The sequence below is a fragment of the Patagioenas fasciata genome, chromosome 5 (genome assembly GCF_037038585.1).
Source record: "Patagioenas fasciata isolate bPatFas1 chromosome 5, bPatFas1.hap1, whole genome shotgun sequence".
NCBI classification, from domain to species: domain Eukaryota; kingdom Metazoa; phylum Chordata; class Aves; order Columbiformes; family Columbidae; genus Patagioenas; species Patagioenas fasciata.
In genome coordinates this window covers 1,324,000-1,342,855 of record NC_092524.1, presented here as the reverse complement: position 1 = coordinate 1,342,855, position 18,856 = coordinate 1,324,000, and the positions used below count along the sequence as shown (strand labels likewise).

Here is an 18,856-nt window from a genome sequence, read left to right as displayed (position 1 = left end):
TAAAGCATTGCAAAAACGCTCTAAAATGATAATAACTTAATGCTCTTGGGGGGTTTATTTGCTCACAGGATCAGCCTCGCAGGACAACAATTTGCAGGGAAGCAGCCAGACCTGGTGACAGACACCAAATCCCATCTCAGGCAAGCACATCAATGTAGGAGGAACTTGCAAGGGGGGTAGGGGAGGAAACTGTACAAGAAAGGGAAAAAAATATTGGAAACAGGCGGAAAATTAAGCCCTAGCAGTACCTGATTAGTTAAAGGCTGAAATAATTATGTGTAAAATATAGATAAATATAATAAACAGAATTTTGCTTATGCTAAAGGCAAATATATTGGCTAACCGGGAATTATATGGGGAGGGAAAAATACCCCATCCCTGTCAGGTTACGGGGAGGTGCTTGGGAACCTTCCTAGGCTGGAGGTTCATGGCAATATTGCTCTGTGCCCCTTAACACACCCTGCTGTCCGGTTAATTGCATTTACAATTTTGCAAAATTGTATTAATGATGATAATTGCCATATACCATAGGGCTAGGATGCTTATAGGTCAATACTGTCACTGCTCTGCAGGGTGGGATGGGTGCTGAGCAGGCGAGGGGATGGAGCTGGGTGGAGCTGGGTCAGCAGATGGAGCCAGAGCCAGGACCAGAGCTCCATGGCAGTGGGTGGGGAGGTCCCAGGTGGGGCTGCTCAGAGGCTACTAATAGCCCTTCAGGGGCAAATGAGCTGGTGTTTGCACTGCAGGGTGCTGAGCCAGGCAGCGCTTCAGCTGCTGCTGCAAGCCCACCGTGGCTGTTGCAACCCACCATGAGGAGTGTCCTTCATCCCGTGTCTCTGGAGGCGCAGAGGTAAGAAAAATTGGCTGCTGCCCAAACGGCCACAGGTTTTTGCTGCTGTGGAGCCTTTTCCTCCCTCTCCAGCCGTGGGTGGGTTAAACTGGGGTTCTGGGAGAGGAGAGATGCTCCTTTGGGGGTTTCTGCTGCCCAGGGATGAAATGAGTGCAAAGCCTATGGTGGGACCTGCTCTCCTGCTTTTCATGCTGCAGTTTATGAACAGGGTACGTGTGTTTTGGTCAGGAGGGGTGAACCCAGCTGGTGGAGGAAGGGACTGGGGGAACTGGGACTGAAGCATGTAGGGGGTTTCCAGCTGAGGCGTCATGGAAAAGAAAATGCTTTGGGGGACTTGTTTAGCAAAGCTGTTTTTGAGGGGTGTTGGGAAAGGATGTTTTAAGGCATGTTGGGAGTTTAGGGAGGAGAACAGACTTTTCATGGCAAACCTCTTGGCAGCTGATTGCAAATGGTGCAGATGCTGCGACAAGGTTTGTGGGGTCCCTGCTGGGCAGCTCCTACTGCAAGGGTGGGACAGGGCGGCCAGCGGGACCTGATGGGGCAGCTCAGGGGAGAAGGGGAGCAGAGCTGGCACAAAACTACTCAAAGGTGCAGGATTTGAACTCTGTCCCTCCACTGTGCAGAGCTTCTCCTTGGCAGGGCAGATTGCAGCCTCCTAACTTGCTGCTGGGGACAGTCGCACTCAGAAATCCCTTATCCTGGTGCAGGGAGCCCCATGTTCCTCTTTGTCTCTTGTTTACACACAATTATCCCACTTTATCAGGTTGACACCCCTCCGCAGGATGTTCCCCCCTAGCTTTATGGTTATATTCAGGCAGGGTTTGGGGAAGCAAGGGAGAGGGCTCAGCACTGCAGGGACAGCCCTCAGTCACTGACCCGCGGCTCAGCCCCAAATGACAGGGGATGTGCAGATGCAGCTGGCCTTGCTGGTCCCCCCTTGCCATCCCGTGTCCCCCCCCACAAAGTCCCAGCCCTCCCCTCCGGATTGGAGCGCTGTCGTCCCCCCCGCCCTGCTCTCCATCTTCATGCAGTCTGCAGAGGTGCATTGTGGGAAACTCCCAAGTTTTCCCCCTCCCTCCTCTCTGCGCAAGAGGCAGCTCCCAAGGTGTGACCGAGCAGCTGGAGGACACAAGGTAAGAGCTGCTGCTTCCCCCCCCATGCCAGCACCCGGGGGGATGAAGGGACGGAGGTGCCGGGGTATCGGCAGAGCGATGCGCAGCGTCCCCGCTCGGGGTGACGCAGCCAAATCGAGACGCGGATCTACCTGCTCAAGGTGAGTGTCCCCATCCTCGCAGCTGCCCGGGCTGGAGGCCGGGGGCTGCCGTGCCGTACCCACGCTGCTCGCCCTGTTAATAGGCAGCGGTGATTTTTAACCCAAAACCACGAGCAGAGTGAGGATGGTCGACCCTGAGCGTCCCCCTTCCCAGCACAGCTCCTCTCCTCTGCTCCATGAAGGTCAGGCGGGCAGAGGAAGCGTTTCTGCAGCCGTGTGGGAGCCTGCCCGCTGCCTGCCCGTGCCGGGATGTGCCTGCCCTGGGCTGGGATGGCAGCTGCCAGCCACTGCCACGCTTCAGCAAGGAGGAGGAGGCTGGAGCCCGGGGTTTGGTGCTGCAGAAGGATCCTGGAGGCAGAGGGACTCTGGGAAGGGAGAAGCGGAGCTGCCGTGTGCCGGGAACGGGGCTGCCGGGAGGGAGGGGGGAAGCAGCAGCATCCCCAGCAAAATCCTTCCATCCTGGGCAGGAAAAGCCTCTGCGCCTCCCTGAAAGGTTTTGATCGGGTTTCCAGCTCCGCTTCCTCTCCCATCTGCACAAGCAGTGGTATTTGTTCACACACGCTCTGCCCGGGTGGGTTTAATGTCTCTGGTTAGTTGTTGTCAGTCCCAAGGCAGGAGGACAGGCTTGGTTGTTCGTCCTTGCCTTTCCCTAGGAAGGAGCTGGGGGTTGTTCTGTTGGGCAGTAGAGCTTTGATCTATTTGGATGGTTTTTCATATGGCTCCTGCTTTGTGCTGGAAAGGAGCTCACAAAGACAAATCTGGCTAAAAAAAGAGACCAAAATGGAGAGAGATGGCAGAGGCAAATATTTTTAAGCTATAGGGAGAAGATTGCAGCAAATGAGTGGGAGGGAGGAGGGCACCAGATTGGGCTCCGGTTTCAAGCTGGGTGCTTCCAAGGATGAAATACATGGCAAGGGGAATATCTCGGGCTTTTCAGCCTGATGTCCCCACCTCTGTGTGCATCCGTGACCTGTATGTTTGCAGAGACCTGTTGATTTGGTTCCTGCTTAGTTCTCTGTGGCTATCTGGTGGCTTTTTCCTGGGGCTGGAGAGGGGAAAGGAAGAGGAATTTTCTTCTTGAATCACTGTCAGTCCGGCAAAACTTTGGCACCGGGGTGAGCGGAGGAAACCCTCCCGAGGCAGCCCCGTGTCCCTGGGTGGGGCTTGCGCAGGATGCTGTCGGGAGCGGGAGGACGGACCATGCCGGCCGAGCTCCCGTTCCAGCTCAGGACCGACCTTCACGAGTCTGACCTTCACAGGTTTGACCTTCAGCATCTCCCATCTCTCCTTTCTCAGCCATGGTGCCTGACGCCAGCCTCTAACCCCCTCAGATTGCGGTGGGATGTGGGGAAAAAATATCCAGAATTCCCCTACGTGCTTCGTATTAAATATTCAATATAACGCTTCATATTCAATATAATGCTTCATCTTCAAATATTCATCTCTCTCCATCCATCCCCTCCGCTGACAGGACCGGGGCCTGGTGAACACCCCGGCACATTCTCCCCAGCCTTGTTTGGGTGTTGGGGAGGCAGATGGGGCAGTGGGGAGGGCTGGAGCTCTCTGAGCAAGCATTTCTGCGCTGGAGGAAGTTTGGGGATCCTTCCCCAGCTTTCTGCAGGGAGGGGGAGCGCTGTGGTTTTGCAGGATGAGGTAAGAGGTGGATTTTACCCCCGAGCGTGCCAGGAGCCTCCCAGGAAGGTCACTGCCTGGTGCTGAATCAGCCCCTGTCTGCCTGCAGCGGCTTCTTACATTTCAGGCGCAAAGCAACAGTTTTCAGGCTGACGCCTGCGGATCCGAGCGGCTGTCGGGTTCAGGACCGGGCTCTGCACGTGCAGAATTGCTTCTGTAATCATTCTTCTGGCCACAGCTGAGCCAGAGGAGGGTGATGCCACAGCAGCCTGGTGCAATCCTGCGTTGGTTGGAAGGGACGGCTTTGGGATGCCCAGCAGCTGAAAAGGGCTGCTCAATTTGCTGCTGCTCGCTGCAGTGGTTGGGCTATTTTAATGTGTCAGAGATAACCCCCCGTTTAGTTTTGGTTTTTTTTTTTTGCTTGTGGATATGGAATTTAAGAGATACAGGACCCACTGACTGTTGGGAAGAGCTCTTAAAAGCATCAGTCTGGGTACCATCTCCTGGGTGCTTGGGGAGCAGCACCCCAAATTGGGAGCATCCGCTCTCTTGCCAAAGGCATTTTCCCAGGTGTAAAAAGCAAAGCTTTGGTGGAAAGGGATGAGTTGTTCACGTTCTCCAAGAGGCAGAAAGGTGCATGAAATACTTGCTGATGCTGCCATGACGTTATTCCTGAGATGGCATCGCAGAGACCTGAGCTCTGCCCCGCGGCCCAGCCTGGGTGTCGGGATGGAGGTTTTGGGGAATCTTTACCTATTCCCTGGGAAGATTTGAGTGTTTTGGGGGTGGCTGTAACCCAGCTCCATGGGAGGACGGCTGAGCGGAGCCAAGAGCAGCGTGTGACCCGTGGGTGACAGAGGAGGGGGTGTCAGTGGTGCTGAGCTCGGGAGCTGTGATTGGCAGGGTGATAATTACCTTTTCAACAGCAATGGGGAGCTGCTGGTTCAGCTTCTGCTGGGGCTTTTGGGCTCTAGTGGCCTCCTACCTCATCTCGTCTCTAGGGATGTGCCAGCCTGTCCCCAGGAAGGGATGCGGTGCCTTTCGGTGCTGCAGCGTGTCCCCAGTGCCGCAGAGCTGCTGGTGCTGAATTGCTGGCTCTGCGAGGGCTGGAAAAGCATTCTAAAAGAAAGAAAATGTGTTTGCAAGATGGTGAGTGTGGCAGAAAGGCAAGACCTGAGCAGCTGCCCGGGGTGGGATGCAGGGGTGGCGCAGCAGCTGGGGACGCAGGGTGCCCGTGCCTGGCTGGGCCATGTCACACCTGTGGCTTGAACCTCTCTGGTCCATGCTCTGCGCATCTTCCACTGCATCTCCTGAATCCTTCCCCTTGAAACTACTCCAGCGCCTCAGCCCGGTGTCCTGCCAAATAGCTGGGATGGGAAAAAGTCATCCTGGCTGAAAATCCTTCCCTGTGTCCCTCTGAATTTCTGTCTTGGGGTGAGTGATGCTCAGTCCCGCCAGGGAGAGGCTTAAGATCTAACACCTCATGATTTTTTGAAGGGTAAAAGCTACAATCTCATTCTACTATTGAAAAAATGGAATTATAAAGTGAAAAAATAGCATTTGATTCTGTGTCTAAAAGGGGCTCAAACCCAGGATTAAAGCTAGGGCAGAGCACTGCAAAGCGAGGTGCTCTGAAATTGTTTTAGCTAGGACAGTCCCCCAGTTTTGATTTTGTTTTAGTTACGACCCTGAGAAGCCAGACTTTGCAGCAGAAGGGTATTTCCAACCTGATCTCAGCAGCGTCTTTCCAGTTTCTCTCTAATTCTAGAAACAGTTTTGTTGTAAACTGTGGCTGAGAGCGCAGTCGGGTCCAGCTGCAGTGCGAGGGTTGGTGGCACTTGTGCGGTGACCAGGCGGGTTGGTGGCACTTGTGCGGTGACCAGGCGGGTTGGTGGCACTTGTGCGGTGACCGGGCGGGTTGGTGGCACTTGTGCGGTGACCGGGCGGGTTGGTGGCACTTGTGCGGTGACCGGGCGGGTTGTGCAGCCTCACCAGGTGTGACTTCTGCTGCCGACAGCGGGCCAGGTCCCTACCAGGTGTAAATCGGTGCCATCAGCCGGAGCACGCGATTGGCACCACTGGAGAACTTGAGGCAAAATCTTCTATTTCCCAAGGTCGTTTTGGTAACGATTTCCTGATTCCTGCCTTGTTTCAGGGCAGAAGAAGGGGTTTGCATTGGTTTTGTGCCCACACCAGGCAGCGCCGGGTCTGGGTGCTGAGCTGCCCCTTTGGGACTGTGCGTGGCGAACGCTCTGGTGGAAGCAGTGGGCTTGGCGGGGTTTTTTGGCAGCAGCCCGGCTGTTTTTCAATAGGGTTATTTGCAGAAGCTGAAGTGGACAGCAGTGCTTGAGAGCCCGCGTTGCCGCAGGGGAATGGCCGGGTTTGTGCCTGCCAGGTGCCCTGGAGGGGGATTTTACAGCAGGGAAGGTGAGATGGGAGTTTGCCGGGGTCTGATGAAAGGCAGGTGAAACTGCAGCAAGCCGCCCTTCCCTTGGTACTGCATGTTTAAGGGCAGAGTCAGTCACATGCACCATTTCTCATGGCTCTTATTGCTTTAATTTCACATAGGGTGAGAAAAGATAACGGCAAAAAAAAAAAGTGGAGTATGTTTTTGTGATGTACGTGGCTGTGTGCAGGCAGAGTGCCTGAACGGTGGAGGTTTGAGCTGGGGTTTTGGTTTGGAAAACCAACCAAAGGTCGAGGCCCTGGCAGGAGCACAGTGAGGGTCCCTGCAGCGTCACTTCGGTCTCTTGGAGAATGAAACGTCTGCCGCGTCCATCCCAGCGAGATCTTTGGGACAATTGTGGCTTGCAGATGTGACACTGGGCTCAGATATCGTCTCCTGCAGAAATGATGGTGTAGAAACAGCTCTTCAGCCTTTGTCTGGGCTCGTGGTGGTGGGGAGTGTGTTGGGCTGTATGCGGGGCTCCGAAATGCTGTGTCACCTGTGCAGGGAGTGCGGCCAGGCTGTGGAGCAGCCTCTGGAGGGGTCACTGGCACCTGTGTGACAAGATGGGACTTTGCCCCATCCCTGTGCGGTTGGTGGCCCATGGGGGTGCCCAGGGTCTGCACCCCCTTTGCAGATGCCAGAAAAAGCCCATTTTGCTGGGCTACAGACACCTGTTGTGTTTCTACATCTTGTCCTGGCACCAGGTATAACCCACCCTCCGAACAACCGCTGTGTCCCCCGGGTTAGGAGAGAGGTGACACATCTCGGTGGTACGAGGAGCGAGGGGCAGGGTCCTGCGAGGCCGGGGGCTGTGTGGGTGACGGTTGTGGGTCGTGGTCACTGCCAGCACCGGCTGCACGAGTGGCGAGGGCGCTGGGTCCCAGTGCAGCCGCAGGGCTGACGCAGCCGTGGATTTGCTGGCAAATCTCCCCTGTGGCAGCGATTTGAAGCCGCTGCTGCCACCTGGAAAAACACTTCCAGCAGCTGGCACTCTCCATATCTAGATTCAAAGGGCTTGTTTGACAGGGAAACGTTTAATCTGGGCTGGGAAAGGCGGGGAGGGATGTGGGGAGTAGCAAGGAACAGATTGGGGAAAGGATTCATAAATATCTCATCACGGTGAAGTGGGTCAGCAGCGTTCGCTGTGACGTGGTGCCGCTGTCTCCAGGGCTGGGCTTCGGGAGGGCTGGCGAACGCGGCAGTTCCTCTGCACAGCGCGGTGCTGGGGCTCGGGGGCTCTTTAAAAGCGTCTCTGACAAGCGGCTCCGGGTTGCGTTGTGTTTTATCACGTTTGTTGTGCATTGCGTCAGGAGCGGGGGCCAAAATACACAGCAAGGTGGCTGAAATCCTCCTCGGGGAGCTGCCCGCGGCAGCGGAATGAACACAAGCTCCTTATGTAAAGCCGGTTTAACATCTCCGGTAACACCGAGAGGCACTGCATTACCTCATCTGTCTTCACGGCACTTGGAGATGGGGAAGGGCTTAGTCACACTCTGCCGTCACTTATCCGGGGTGCTCGCCTGGCATCTCGCTGCCTTTGTGTGTTTATTCCCCAGCAGCTCAGAAAGGGGGACAAGTGCTATTTGTTCCCTTTGGAAATGGGGAGTTGAAGCACTGGGATATAAAATCTGCTGCTCGGTTGCAGGATGAGGCTGGGATGGGGCAGGGGACTGACCCCCAAAATCCAGCCCTGATGATGAAACAGGCACAAAACCCTGGGGACACTTTCCAAAGCGCCTGGTCCTCCAAACTGCGTTATTCAGGGGTTAGACAAGGTCAAGAGCCCAAGCGTGACCCCCTTGGAGCCATCAGCATCACTCCCGTGGGGGGAAAGAATAGGCCTGGCCTATCTCTGATGCCACATACAAGCCCTCTGTGGACTTGTTGATCCAGCACGACCAGAGAACAGGGGAAGGGTCTTCCCCATGGTGCCAGAGAAGCAGCTCAGCTGCCTGTGGTGGTGCAGCCTGGTCTGTATTTCTGCAGAGCAAGGGTCTGTTTGTGCATACACATTAATGAGCAAGGTGGAAAACGAGGTCTCCTCATTTCCCATGGGCTGATTTGTGGGAGGCTGAGCTTGTGCTACTGAACAGCTTGGGAGAACAGACCCTGAAACGAAGCAGAGCTCTAGGAATGAAGAGATACAGCTGACTGACGATTTTGCTCGTGTTTCCAGCAGTGGTGAGATGCCCTGGTGATGGGCAGGTGTCCTCAAAGGACAGCGGAGATGCTGCATTTGAGCCACTGACTTGTGGTGGGGGAGTTTTTTGTGGTTTTTTTTTTTGGTTGGTTGGGTTTTTTTAGGTGACGCCCATGAGGGGACAGTAGGACCAGCCAGGCTGAGAGTCAGCAAGATGAGTCCAGTTTCTACTCCCAAATAACTCAGAAGTGTGATCCCAGCTCTGCCTTCAGCTGGGTGGGGACAAATCCGGATTACTTTATTTTCAGGTGGGTTTTGATAGTTCCTTACACGATGTTCCATTGATGTAGCCAGGACTTGCAGTCCCTCCTGCAGTCTGCTCGCCATCTTTCCTTTTCTTAACTTTGGTGCACGAGGAGATCTGCTGATCTTTGGGAGGGGAAAGGGAGGTGAGAATGGTTTTGAGCCTTGGGATCTCAGGAGGGACCCCCCGAACCTACCCCTGGGGCTCCGACCACGTCAGCCAGGGCCTCTTTGGTGCTGGTGATTTCCACACTGCACCTCTTCCATCTGAGGGTCTCGTGTTGGTGAGTTCAGCCCCGTGTATTCACATTGACTTGCACTGGAGAGAGTTTGTGGCATGCAAAGGTGACACAGGAAGGCTGGGGCGGCACTTGATCCCCCAATAACAGCCCCAGTTTCTAACAGACTGGTCCCGGTCACTTCAGCTCATCGCTGCCTTGCCTTTTGTAGTCAGAACACTGCTGCTTTGTTGTCTTTTTCCTTTTCAAGGAGTTTTGTATTTTCAGGTGTCTCTTTGAAGTGGTCATATTCTAATTTTCCCCTTTATGTGTGCAGTTTGCTGCTGGAACAAGATCTGCAGATTTCAGTCTAAAATTACCTGCTCTTCACCCGCCAGCTGGTGCCGGTGCCCAAATCCGCGATGCCGATTCAATCCTGCAAGCCAGTTTCGGCAGGTGCAAATTGCACTCACCAAAGGGAACCTGTGGGAGAAGAGGGGCATTTTCTGTCCCTTTGGAGCCTGGTTTGGTTTTAAATGACCAAATGCAGTTGTGCCAGAACCTGCTGAAGGGACCTGAAATTAATCGGTGTTCAGGGTAGGTTCTTGCTCCATGGCACTGAAAACCTTTCCTTGTGTTGGTGTAAGAACAAATGACTGCAGAATGCGATGACTGTGCTGGGTGTTGATAGTGGAGATGAGGCTGGAAGAAGCACTAATGCTGGCCTAGTAATAGGGACCTGTTAAATTCTTTGCCCAACAGCCAGCACAGGCCATGTTACTTAAAATAATAATGGGGGCTTGGTTTTTAAACTCCTCCTCTTTGCCCCAAAAGGACAAACCATCATACTTTTGGTTTTTTTCTGAGACAGGTGGGAATGACAAAGTGAAGGGGAGAGTAAGTAGGGGTTAGGGGATAACATCTGAAGGTACAGAAGTGTTTTTTCTGCCACCTCAGGCTCTTTCTGCACAGGTCAGAAAGAGTCAGTAGGTATTTCTGAGACAGATGTTTTCAGCTGGAGGACACCTGGAGCATGTGGACGGACCTTTGTTGCCAATACAAACTCAGATAGGTGACCCTGCTTGTGGCGGTTGGATCCTCTCCTGCTGACAGTGTGAAACCCCCCGTATGAGCCCCGTGCTGGGCGCACCTGGGGGTGCAGCTCCCACCGCACCCCACGCTGCAGCAGCTTCTCCCGCTTGCAAAATTGCTGCTTTTTCCTTCTGATTTGGAAGAGTGAGGGGAAGATTGCAGGGCCTGGGGATGGAGCTGGTCTATGCACGGGGACGAGGACCTTCTAATGGCGACGTTACCACCAAGCTGGCAATGACTCATCTGCTCTGTTCAGTGCAGGATTGTTGCAGCTTTCATCTGCACACGCAGGAGATGGATGAAGAGATGTATTTGCTAATTTGTGGAGGGGCTGAGGCGAAAAAGGTGCATTTTGGGGACCCAAAGCCCTGTTGCTTTGGCTGGGACCAGCTTGTTGCACTGGGTGAGTCTGCGCTGACCTCGAGAGCTGCAAGAACCAGAATCATCCCAGGAGGGCTGTCATGGTTTTTTGCTGCCTTTTATTTCCTGCAGCAGCAGGAATTTGAAGGGCTTTTCTTTGCCTTTTTCTCCTTCATCACTGGTGTAATGATTTTTGCTCCTTCTTCCCAGCCTGGTTAAGAGCTGGTTTAGCTGCTGGCAAGCGAAAAACCTTCAAGAAAAGGTGCAGATTGTTAAACAAAGAAATAGCGTGGAAGGGGAAGAGAGGGAATGAAGACTCTTTTTCATAAAACCTTATTTTCAAGTGCTGCTGTTTGAGTGGGAGGCAGGAGGAGCTGGAGGGGGAGCAATGGGTAGACAGGCAGAGGCTGCAATGAGGAGAGAAGGCAGGAATAAATAGATGTGAGGAGCTATAAAGAAGAAAGCAAAGGTGGAGAAATAGGCCATTAGAGAAAAGCTTTGTGTGATGGAATGAGGGAAGAGGAGGAGACAAAGGGCTGGGGAAACATCCTTCACATCTGTATGTACAGGCTCAGCTTTTGACAATGAGGAAAGCCCCTTTATTTTGAGTCTGTGGGCCACAGAGGTGTTCAAGGATGAGCACAGGCTCGTGCCCTTGAAAGCCTTTCCATGTGGATGCTTCAGAGCTGCTGATACAGATTTTGGGCTTAGATTGGTTTCTACATATATTTAAACCTTTATTTTGTTTAAATTTGGTGAGGGTGATGACTTGCTTTCAGTGGAAACTCACTTAGAAATCCAGAAAGCTCTCGGGAGCGTTTGCAGCGGTGCGGGGCACGGCCGTGGACCAGGCGCTGGGGCACAGCGCGGGCTCTGGGCTAAACCGGGGATCGGGAAACCAGATCTGACCAGCGAGGGACGGGGAAAAACTGTGCAGAGCCCCCGGTGCTCAGCAAGGAGCACAGTTTGCCCCCTCCGTGAATTACCCACGGACCTTTCCTGGGGAAGCAGCAGCAGTTCAGGGCTTGGTTCATACGGAACGACCACACAAATAGTAGGGAGTGTGTGAGTAGCCCAGGTAATTGATATCAAAGCGACTGAGCAGGTTATTTAATATTTATGACATGATGAATCTGACTCTCCCTGCTTTAACCTCGAAGCCCGCTCAGTCTTGGGCTCCACTTACTATTTCTTTGGGTCATTGTTGTAGCAGATGTAAAATGAGGATAAATTCCTCCCAAACCAAGGGAGCAGGTGACTGCGTGCAGCCCCAGCCCTGGATCTACACAGGGTTTCTACTGATCAAAGCAGAATAAAGGAGGCAGGTGGTACCTACAGATATATTACAAAATGAGTGGGGAGAGGAAAATGTTCTTGCACTTGGCCAGGACTTTGTTTTTCTCCTAAGTCCCAAGGCAGGGATTTTGTTTGTGTGGTACAAGATGCCCAAGTGTATGATACATGATACATCTTCAGTGATGGAGTGGTGGTGTTCTGGGTGTTAAGATGGTTTAATATCACAAACTCAGAAATGTAAGTATTGTCCAGCTGCAGGCAAACAGTTGGTGAGCTTTGGAGAACATGGTGGCCACCAAACAATGGAGAGCAGGAGGAGCTTCTCTCATACCACGAAAGCTTTGCTTTGGACCCAAACCTGGCATTTCTGTGAGCAGGTTTGTGTTTCTGCCCAGATGGGGATTAACACATTGCATTTGTTAGCCTGTTTCCCAGAAAAGTCAGCAGCACGCACCATTGCTGCAACCCTGGGACCTTCACACTGTCTGTCATTGAGAGTGATCTGTGCTCACAGCCGCTTTGGAAGAAGCATCAATCTGTAGAGGTTTTTGAGGAGCCTCTTTATTTCCAAACGCAGAGAGCTAACGAGCTCGTGTTTCACGTCGCGGGCGGAAAGCCGCCGGCAGCGCTGCAGGTCAGCAGCGATGGGGTCGACGGCTGCCTCTGTTCGTTCCTGGTTTCTCAGAGTCCCCGTTGCCGCGATGCAGCACCCTCGGTCCCGAAGCCAGCCTGCCCCGCTGTGCGGAGCTGCAGCCACGGGAGCTGCAGCCACCTGCCTGGCCAGGGTTGCCTGGGTGATGGGTTTTGTTGGGTCTTTATCACCCTCTGAAACCTGCTTTGTCCATTTTGCTGGATTCTCTGGGTGCAGCCGTGCTCTTCACTGCTCTCCTCACTTCCCTGGGGAAAACGGCTCCAGTTAATCGCCCGTGGTGCATTTGACACCCTGCTCAGCTCTGTAGGTGAGCCCAGGTACCCCCTGCAAGGAGGAGACACGAAGGAGAGATAAAATCACATTGAGATCCAGCTTTACAGCAGATTCACGCAGTTGCACTGGGGTCAAGACACTGATCTGCACCAGCTGACAATCCAGTGTTTGTCTTATTTTGTTGCAGCTCCACCAGAAATGCTGACAGTAACAATCCTCGCAGTGGCAACAGGGGAAGTAATCCTGTTTGGCTTTTGCTTTGTTTTTTTCTGCAGCACCCATCTGGATGGAGAGTGTCACAAGATTGCATATTAACCACTTCCTAAACTTAGCGTGGGATAATGCTGCAAAAAGAAGGGTAGAGGGTGAGATACAACCAGGGAAGAGCTATTGATCTGCTTTCCCAGGGAACAAAACGCTCTCTCCTTCCTCAGGAGGAAGGGAGCTGCGGTGAGCAAATGAAAAGTAAGGTTTATTTGGTTGGACACGAGGGTCTCTCGTCACTGACAAATGGCATCACAGACACGGCCAGGGTGGACTTGTCGTGGCTGCACACAGAGCCTGGTTGTGGTGGCTACAGATGACAGTCGGCCCAACTTGTTCTTGCGGGTGCAAGCTTTGTACCAGATGCTTTGAATACAGCTCACAGGTACTAAAGAGCCAAGAGTTTTCCAGGTTTGTCTTCTCCTCTGCTGCCTTTGGGTGGAACAGCACTGGTTGGTTCTGTCCTTTCACTCACCTCTCGTTGCTCTTCTTCCAGGTGCTGTATCATGTCCAGGTAGGACCTCGCCACGTGAGAATCACCCAAGACAATCGCTCCAAGGGCTTGACCTCTCCCTCAGGTGGCTCCTCGGCTTTCCCCAGCCAGAGGGCGAAGGAGAAGAGCTGGGATTGTCCAGTCACCACCCGCAGCTCCCCTAGGGATGGATTCCAAAGGCAACGTCCGAAGCGGAAACAAACCCGACGCCAAGGCCCCCAGCTCTGGGAAGCCAGAAAAGCCCAACGCTGGGCCCGCCGCGAATGCAGACAAGAAGGAGACCCCCAAGGAGCAGCCTGCTCCTGCCACCGCCACCTCTGCCGCCAAGAAGGCCGGCGGTGACGCTGCCGTCGTGAACAACCACAGCAACCTCAAACCCAGCGCGGAGACGCAAGAGGCCACGGGCCAGTCCCCTGACTCTGACCACAAGGGAAACAGCTCCGAGGAGTCACCAGGCAGCATCTTCGACAACATGAAGCCCTTGATCATCGTGGGAGGAGTGGCGGTGGCTGCGCTCGCTGTGATTGTGGGAGTGGCGTTCCTAGCCCGGAAAAAATGAAGATGGAGACGGGGTGGGGATTGGACACCCAACCCAGCTGTACAGCTCCTTTTGAGACAAATGCATGCAGAAAAATTCTATACATATCTATATATATAGAGCGAGCTAGGTAGGTCAACAACAAACACCAACTGCAACTCCAAGAGTCTTGTTCAAGACAACTGTGCCAGTTTGACTCGGTGTGGGTAACTCCATGCACCCCGTGTGTTCTTTCATGTAATATATCTTGGCTTATACCACTGTGTATAGATTACAGCTTCTCCTGATCGGTGTAAATGGCGGTGTCCCCTCCCCTCCCCTGCTGTCCTCCCTGGGAGACGCCCCCACCTCTCCTGCAGTCCCCTCTTTTCAAGTCCGGAGCGCTCTATGTCCCATCCTGAGTCCCCGCTTTGTGTTTTGGTTTCAGTTTGGTTTGAAGTTGGGTTGTGGTAAAGGAGGTGTAAGAGGAGGCAGAGCCCGTGCTGAGGCCCAGTTTGCCCGTTAGTGTGTGTTGGGTTGGGGTTTGTGCCCTGGCGTATGATTATTAATTCTTTCTTTTAGCAGTGTGACAACATTAGGGATGTAGCATCTATCTGTTCTGTGCTGACTGGAGCAGATAGATAGAGGAGGAGGAAAAAGAAACACTTGCTTCATTTGAGTCCCATATTTTACTTTCTAAACTGCTTTTTATTTCCTGGACTCAACCTTTGGCCACAGAAGAGGGGGAAAAACAGTTCTCAGCCAACGTGGGCCTTAACCATTGCTGTCTGCCTCCGAACAGCCCTGCCCTAGTGCAAGGTCACACCACAGAGATGGTGATGGGTCCATCGCCACGCACGAACCCTCCCCAGGCAGCAAACACCATGTGTCCTGTTCCTAAGGGGTTTTTCCACTTACTCTGATCCCTTAACCTTGCTGTCTGCTGTCCAGATTCACTGCCTGGAACCCACCTCTGGTTTTCCAAAACATTTATGTGTGTGTATATATACACCACCCTGTCTTGAGGAATGTTCTGCATACGTACATGCACATACATATGTTTTTATTACTGCGGTCTGGGGTGGGGGTAAACAAATCAACCTGGAGACGGCCCTTCATTTGTTCCCTGCATTCACACAAAGTGTCCGTGGTGTCTTTCCTGTGCCATTCGCATCACGCCATGCAGCACTCAAATTCCTTTTCGCTCCTGGTTTCTTCTCAGTGCAAAGAATGTCTGGCTAGTGAACTGCTGAATGTATGACGTGCCTGTCGTGCTAGAAGCTCTAAATTACTGTTCCCCTTCCCTGGATACTCGTGTGGGCTACTTGCTTTAAAATAAGGCACTTTTAGACTATACTGAACTATACGGGACTGTGTTGTAGCGCTTTTGGAAGTGTGGGTCCAGTGTTGAGTCAGGTAGATCAAGCGCAGATGCCGTCCAAGCTCCTAAACTCGCAGCTGGGGCGATGCACTTCAGTCCTGACCTGCAAATAACACCCTCTTAGCAAACACCTCCTGTTCTGCCTTAATGTGCCAGGCTGTGCCGTGGGTTCATTTTGAAAACGAAAAGGTCCAGCGAGAACCAGGCTGAGAAGAGCAAACTCATCTCTCTCAGAATGGAAGCGAGGTTGAAACCAAATTTGTCGAAGCAGAAGGGTTAAATGACTGAACTCGCTGTGCTAAATAAATAGTTGTTTCTTGTACTGAGCACACGCCGTTATTTGCTTGATGTTATTCTTTGTGTGGTGTTTGTGACATGGAGTCCTTTTAGTGATACCTCTGTGGGGAGAATGAACTAATGCTTAAAACGAATCAGACTCTGTGCTTGGGGTTTGAAGAGATCTAGATTGCTAGTTTACTCACTTGATAAAGTCTATAAATTACACATTTGAAAAACCGACTTCAGACGTTGCAGCTTGTCACTAAAACTATAGATTCAGTTACGACACCTGAGCTTAATCTGTTTTTATGGAGCCATAAGATTTAATTGAATATAAAGATGTCATTATGCTCTCTCGGACAACTTAGAAAGTTTTTGATGCTTCTAGCTTTAAGAAAGATGAAATGAATTACACTTCTGCTGCTTTTTTCCTACCGATTTAGTACGCTATGGACGCGCCCCGCTACTCCTAACAGCTCTGCAGTGGGAGGCAAAGAAATCTGGAAGGCAAAGGATGAGACAGCAGAGTTTCCAGGAGGGTAAGGTGCTTTCTGCGGGTGCTGTTCACCTCTTGGGCTCACACTCAAAGCGCTGAACAGCTGCTCGCCCTGAAGCACTTCTTAGCTCCATTATTTTGAGTGATAAATTAAAAATGGGTTCATGTCTGTGCTGAATCCAAGTTTAAGGGTTGATCCATAGGGTACTGCAAACAAGGGGAATCTTTCCATTGGCTTTACCGTGCTCTGCTCAGGCCTCGGAGATCTCATTGGTACCAGGGATACAACTGCAGGTCATCCTAAAATGTAAAATCATCTCAATTGCCAGTTTTCTTCAAAACTGACAAAACCATTCCTTAGTTCTCCTGCTGAGTGTGAGGAGACTCGCTATTAACTGCGCCAGCCATGCTCTCAACCTCCTGATACCTGCATTGGTGTCTGTGTATAAACAACAATGGTCTAATTGAAAAAAGAAAACCCCAAACTAGAATTGGTGAGAGATGGTTACAAAGTTCCTTTCCTTCCCTGGAGATGCCACTGGGGTTTAGAAATTGGCATCCTAACTGTCGTTAGAATAGGTTGAAAATAAGTCCTGAAGATTGGAGAGAAAAGATGGTCTTCAAGAAGCAAATGCAAAAGGAAGGCGAGGAAAGAATGTGCTTGGAAGGTGAAATTCTTAGAATTTCCATCAGCTCTACAGGGAGCTTCGAGTCGGTGCTTCCGAGAGGGTACAGGAAACAGCACAGAGAAGCGCAGGGATGGAAAGCACCATTTCATTATCTTACCAATTTTGGTAAGGACACATCAACTTGCTGGTTTGTTCTGTCTGTGCATGCTGATGCTCCAGCACCAGAACTCAGCACAGGATGAGTGGATCTTTAATTGCCTTTGCAACATGAAGACCTGCGTTGTATCCCTGGTTTGCCACAGCAGCTTCAAGCGCTCGAGTTCCTGGGGCAACTGGATACCAACAAGGATACCATACAAATTTGTCATGTTAAAAACAAACCAACAAACTAATAATTCGGCTTCACTAAGTTTTGAGCAGCCCTTCTTAGACCTGGTGCCTTTTCCCGAGTCACTGGTTAGGACCGTTTCAGTTCAAATCTCTAAAAGGTGCAGCCTCAACTCCCCAGTGCAAACCAACTCTCCTCTAGTGGTAGGTGCAGGTTGGTTACGAATTTGTGGAGAAACTAAAATTGTAGAAAGGGAATTTGAAGGTCAGATTACAGGGGATTTTTTGCTCTTGGTTTGCTTGGGTTCTGTTCCTTGTGCGGGGCTGGTGGAAGCTCCGCGCCGGTGGCAGGGAAGTGCCCGTTGCTGCCTCGGGAGCCACAGGCATCTTTCCCACATCGGTGGCTTTTGAGTCAGGCCCTGGACGTGTTTTCCAAATGACGGTAATTTTCAGAGTGACACCTTGATTTCTTCCCTGTACAAACAGACCTGCTTGTCACTTCCACATATTTACCTGTGTTCAACATACAGGTTTGGGTTTTTGGTTCTTTTGCTGTCAGAGACAATATGCTGCTAGACACATTTCCTGGAGGGAAATGGACACCTACCTACACACAAAGCTATACAGCTAATTTATACCTTGTTGAATTTATAATCTTGTCTATGCTTCTATGGACACTTTGTATGGGCTGCAGCTCAAATCCTAAAATAGTCAAGAATTTTTCCTTTCCCATATAGTATTCTATTTACTTTGACTTAAAAAAAAAAAAGCGTATAAATGCAATAATGCAGGTAGACTAGAAATACTAGATTGAAAATTAAAGTAGTTTAGCTTGTCCCATTGTGACTGACAGTGTTGTACGACACCCAACGCTGTACCCTAACATTTTCCAGGCTTTCTACGTAGCTGAATCTAGTATTAGCTTTGAAAACCCATTGTATGAGTGGTGGGTGGATGGGTTGGAAACGTGTGCTCTCTACACACTGTATGTTACTCACATCAGAAGCTGTATGGCCACTCCATATGCTGTGAAACTGTAAATGATTCCCAATACACCTGTAACTCTTACCAGGATTGTGAGAAATAAACTATATACAGAGATCTATATACACACATAGATATATTGTATAATTCCTCATGTGAGCATCTCTGTGTACGTGGGGCTGTGAGTGAAAATTGCCGTTCTCTCTGTGCTCATGAGCGTGTTTCCTGCAGGCTCGAGATTTACAGTGATCAGTGATCCCAGGGAAAACTGTATGGAGAGACAGTCCCTGCCCCAAAATAACTCCAGCCTGCCCAAGGAAGGCGGTCCAAGGTAGATTACTGTTATGGCTGTGTAGGAGCTAAGGTGGACAACAATTAAATGACTTATTCAGAGCCATGGAAGAAACCTTCCTGCTCCCAGCGACCCCAGCTCCCGGCTTTGCCCACAGTTGTTTGCTGCGGCCTCTCTTCTGCCAAATTAGGGTGTTGTCCCATTTGCTTGGTTTTGTTTTTCGGGAGCATTTGTCCTCATGAGGAGTAAAACATCCCCTGGGCAATGGGTTGATGTCCGGGGGTCCCTGCATATGAGATATCAAGTCAGGGACTCCCTCTGACCCATCACAGAGCAGGAGGCTTCTGGAAGCACCTGTCACTGTGAATACTCTTGTTGGGTTACAGCAACTCCAAACAGGGTCTCTGAAGAAGTCTGCAGGCCTTTGGAAACAAATCTCTTAAGAACTGGGAAGATAAATATTAGTAATCCCTTTGTGGTGAGGAAAAAGGGGCGGCCCTTAGTTGCAAAAGCATTAATTGTCTCAGATTTTTGCTGCAGAAACAGGGCTGGGGACTCAAGTTTTAGCTTGTCTTAATATTCCTAAGAGCAGGAAAGCAAAGAAATTCTTCCTTTCTGAGTGTGAATCTGAGAAGCAGGGATGGGTGGTTGCCCGG

At 51.5% G+C, this 18,856-nt stretch overlaps 1 protein-coding gene across 4 annotated transcripts; it reads left to right on the top strand.

Moving 5' to 3' along the window:
• Positions 1–746: 746 nt before the first annotated feature.
• CEND1 (cell cycle exit and neuronal differentiation 1) lies at positions 747–18,031 on the top strand. 4 transcript variants are annotated; one of them, XM_065839058.2, is made up of 2 exons: positions 747–850; positions 13,299–18,031. In XM_065839058.2, the coding sequence occupies exon 2, from the start codon at positions 13,462–13,464 to the stop codon at positions 13,852–13,854; it is 393 nt and encodes a 130-aa protein (XP_065695130.1). In that variant the 5' UTR covers positions 747–850; positions 13,299–13,461; the 3' UTR covers positions 13,855–18,031. The 4 variants fall into 4 exon arrangements, with proteins under 4 accessions (XP_065695130.1, XP_065695129.1, XP_071664854.1 ...); XM_065839057.2 differs by lacking the exon at positions 747–850 and adding an exon at positions 1,871–1,983; XM_071808753.1 differs by lacking the exon at positions 747–850 and adding an exon at positions 2,019–2,123.
• Positions 18,032–18,856: the final 825 nt, after the last annotated feature.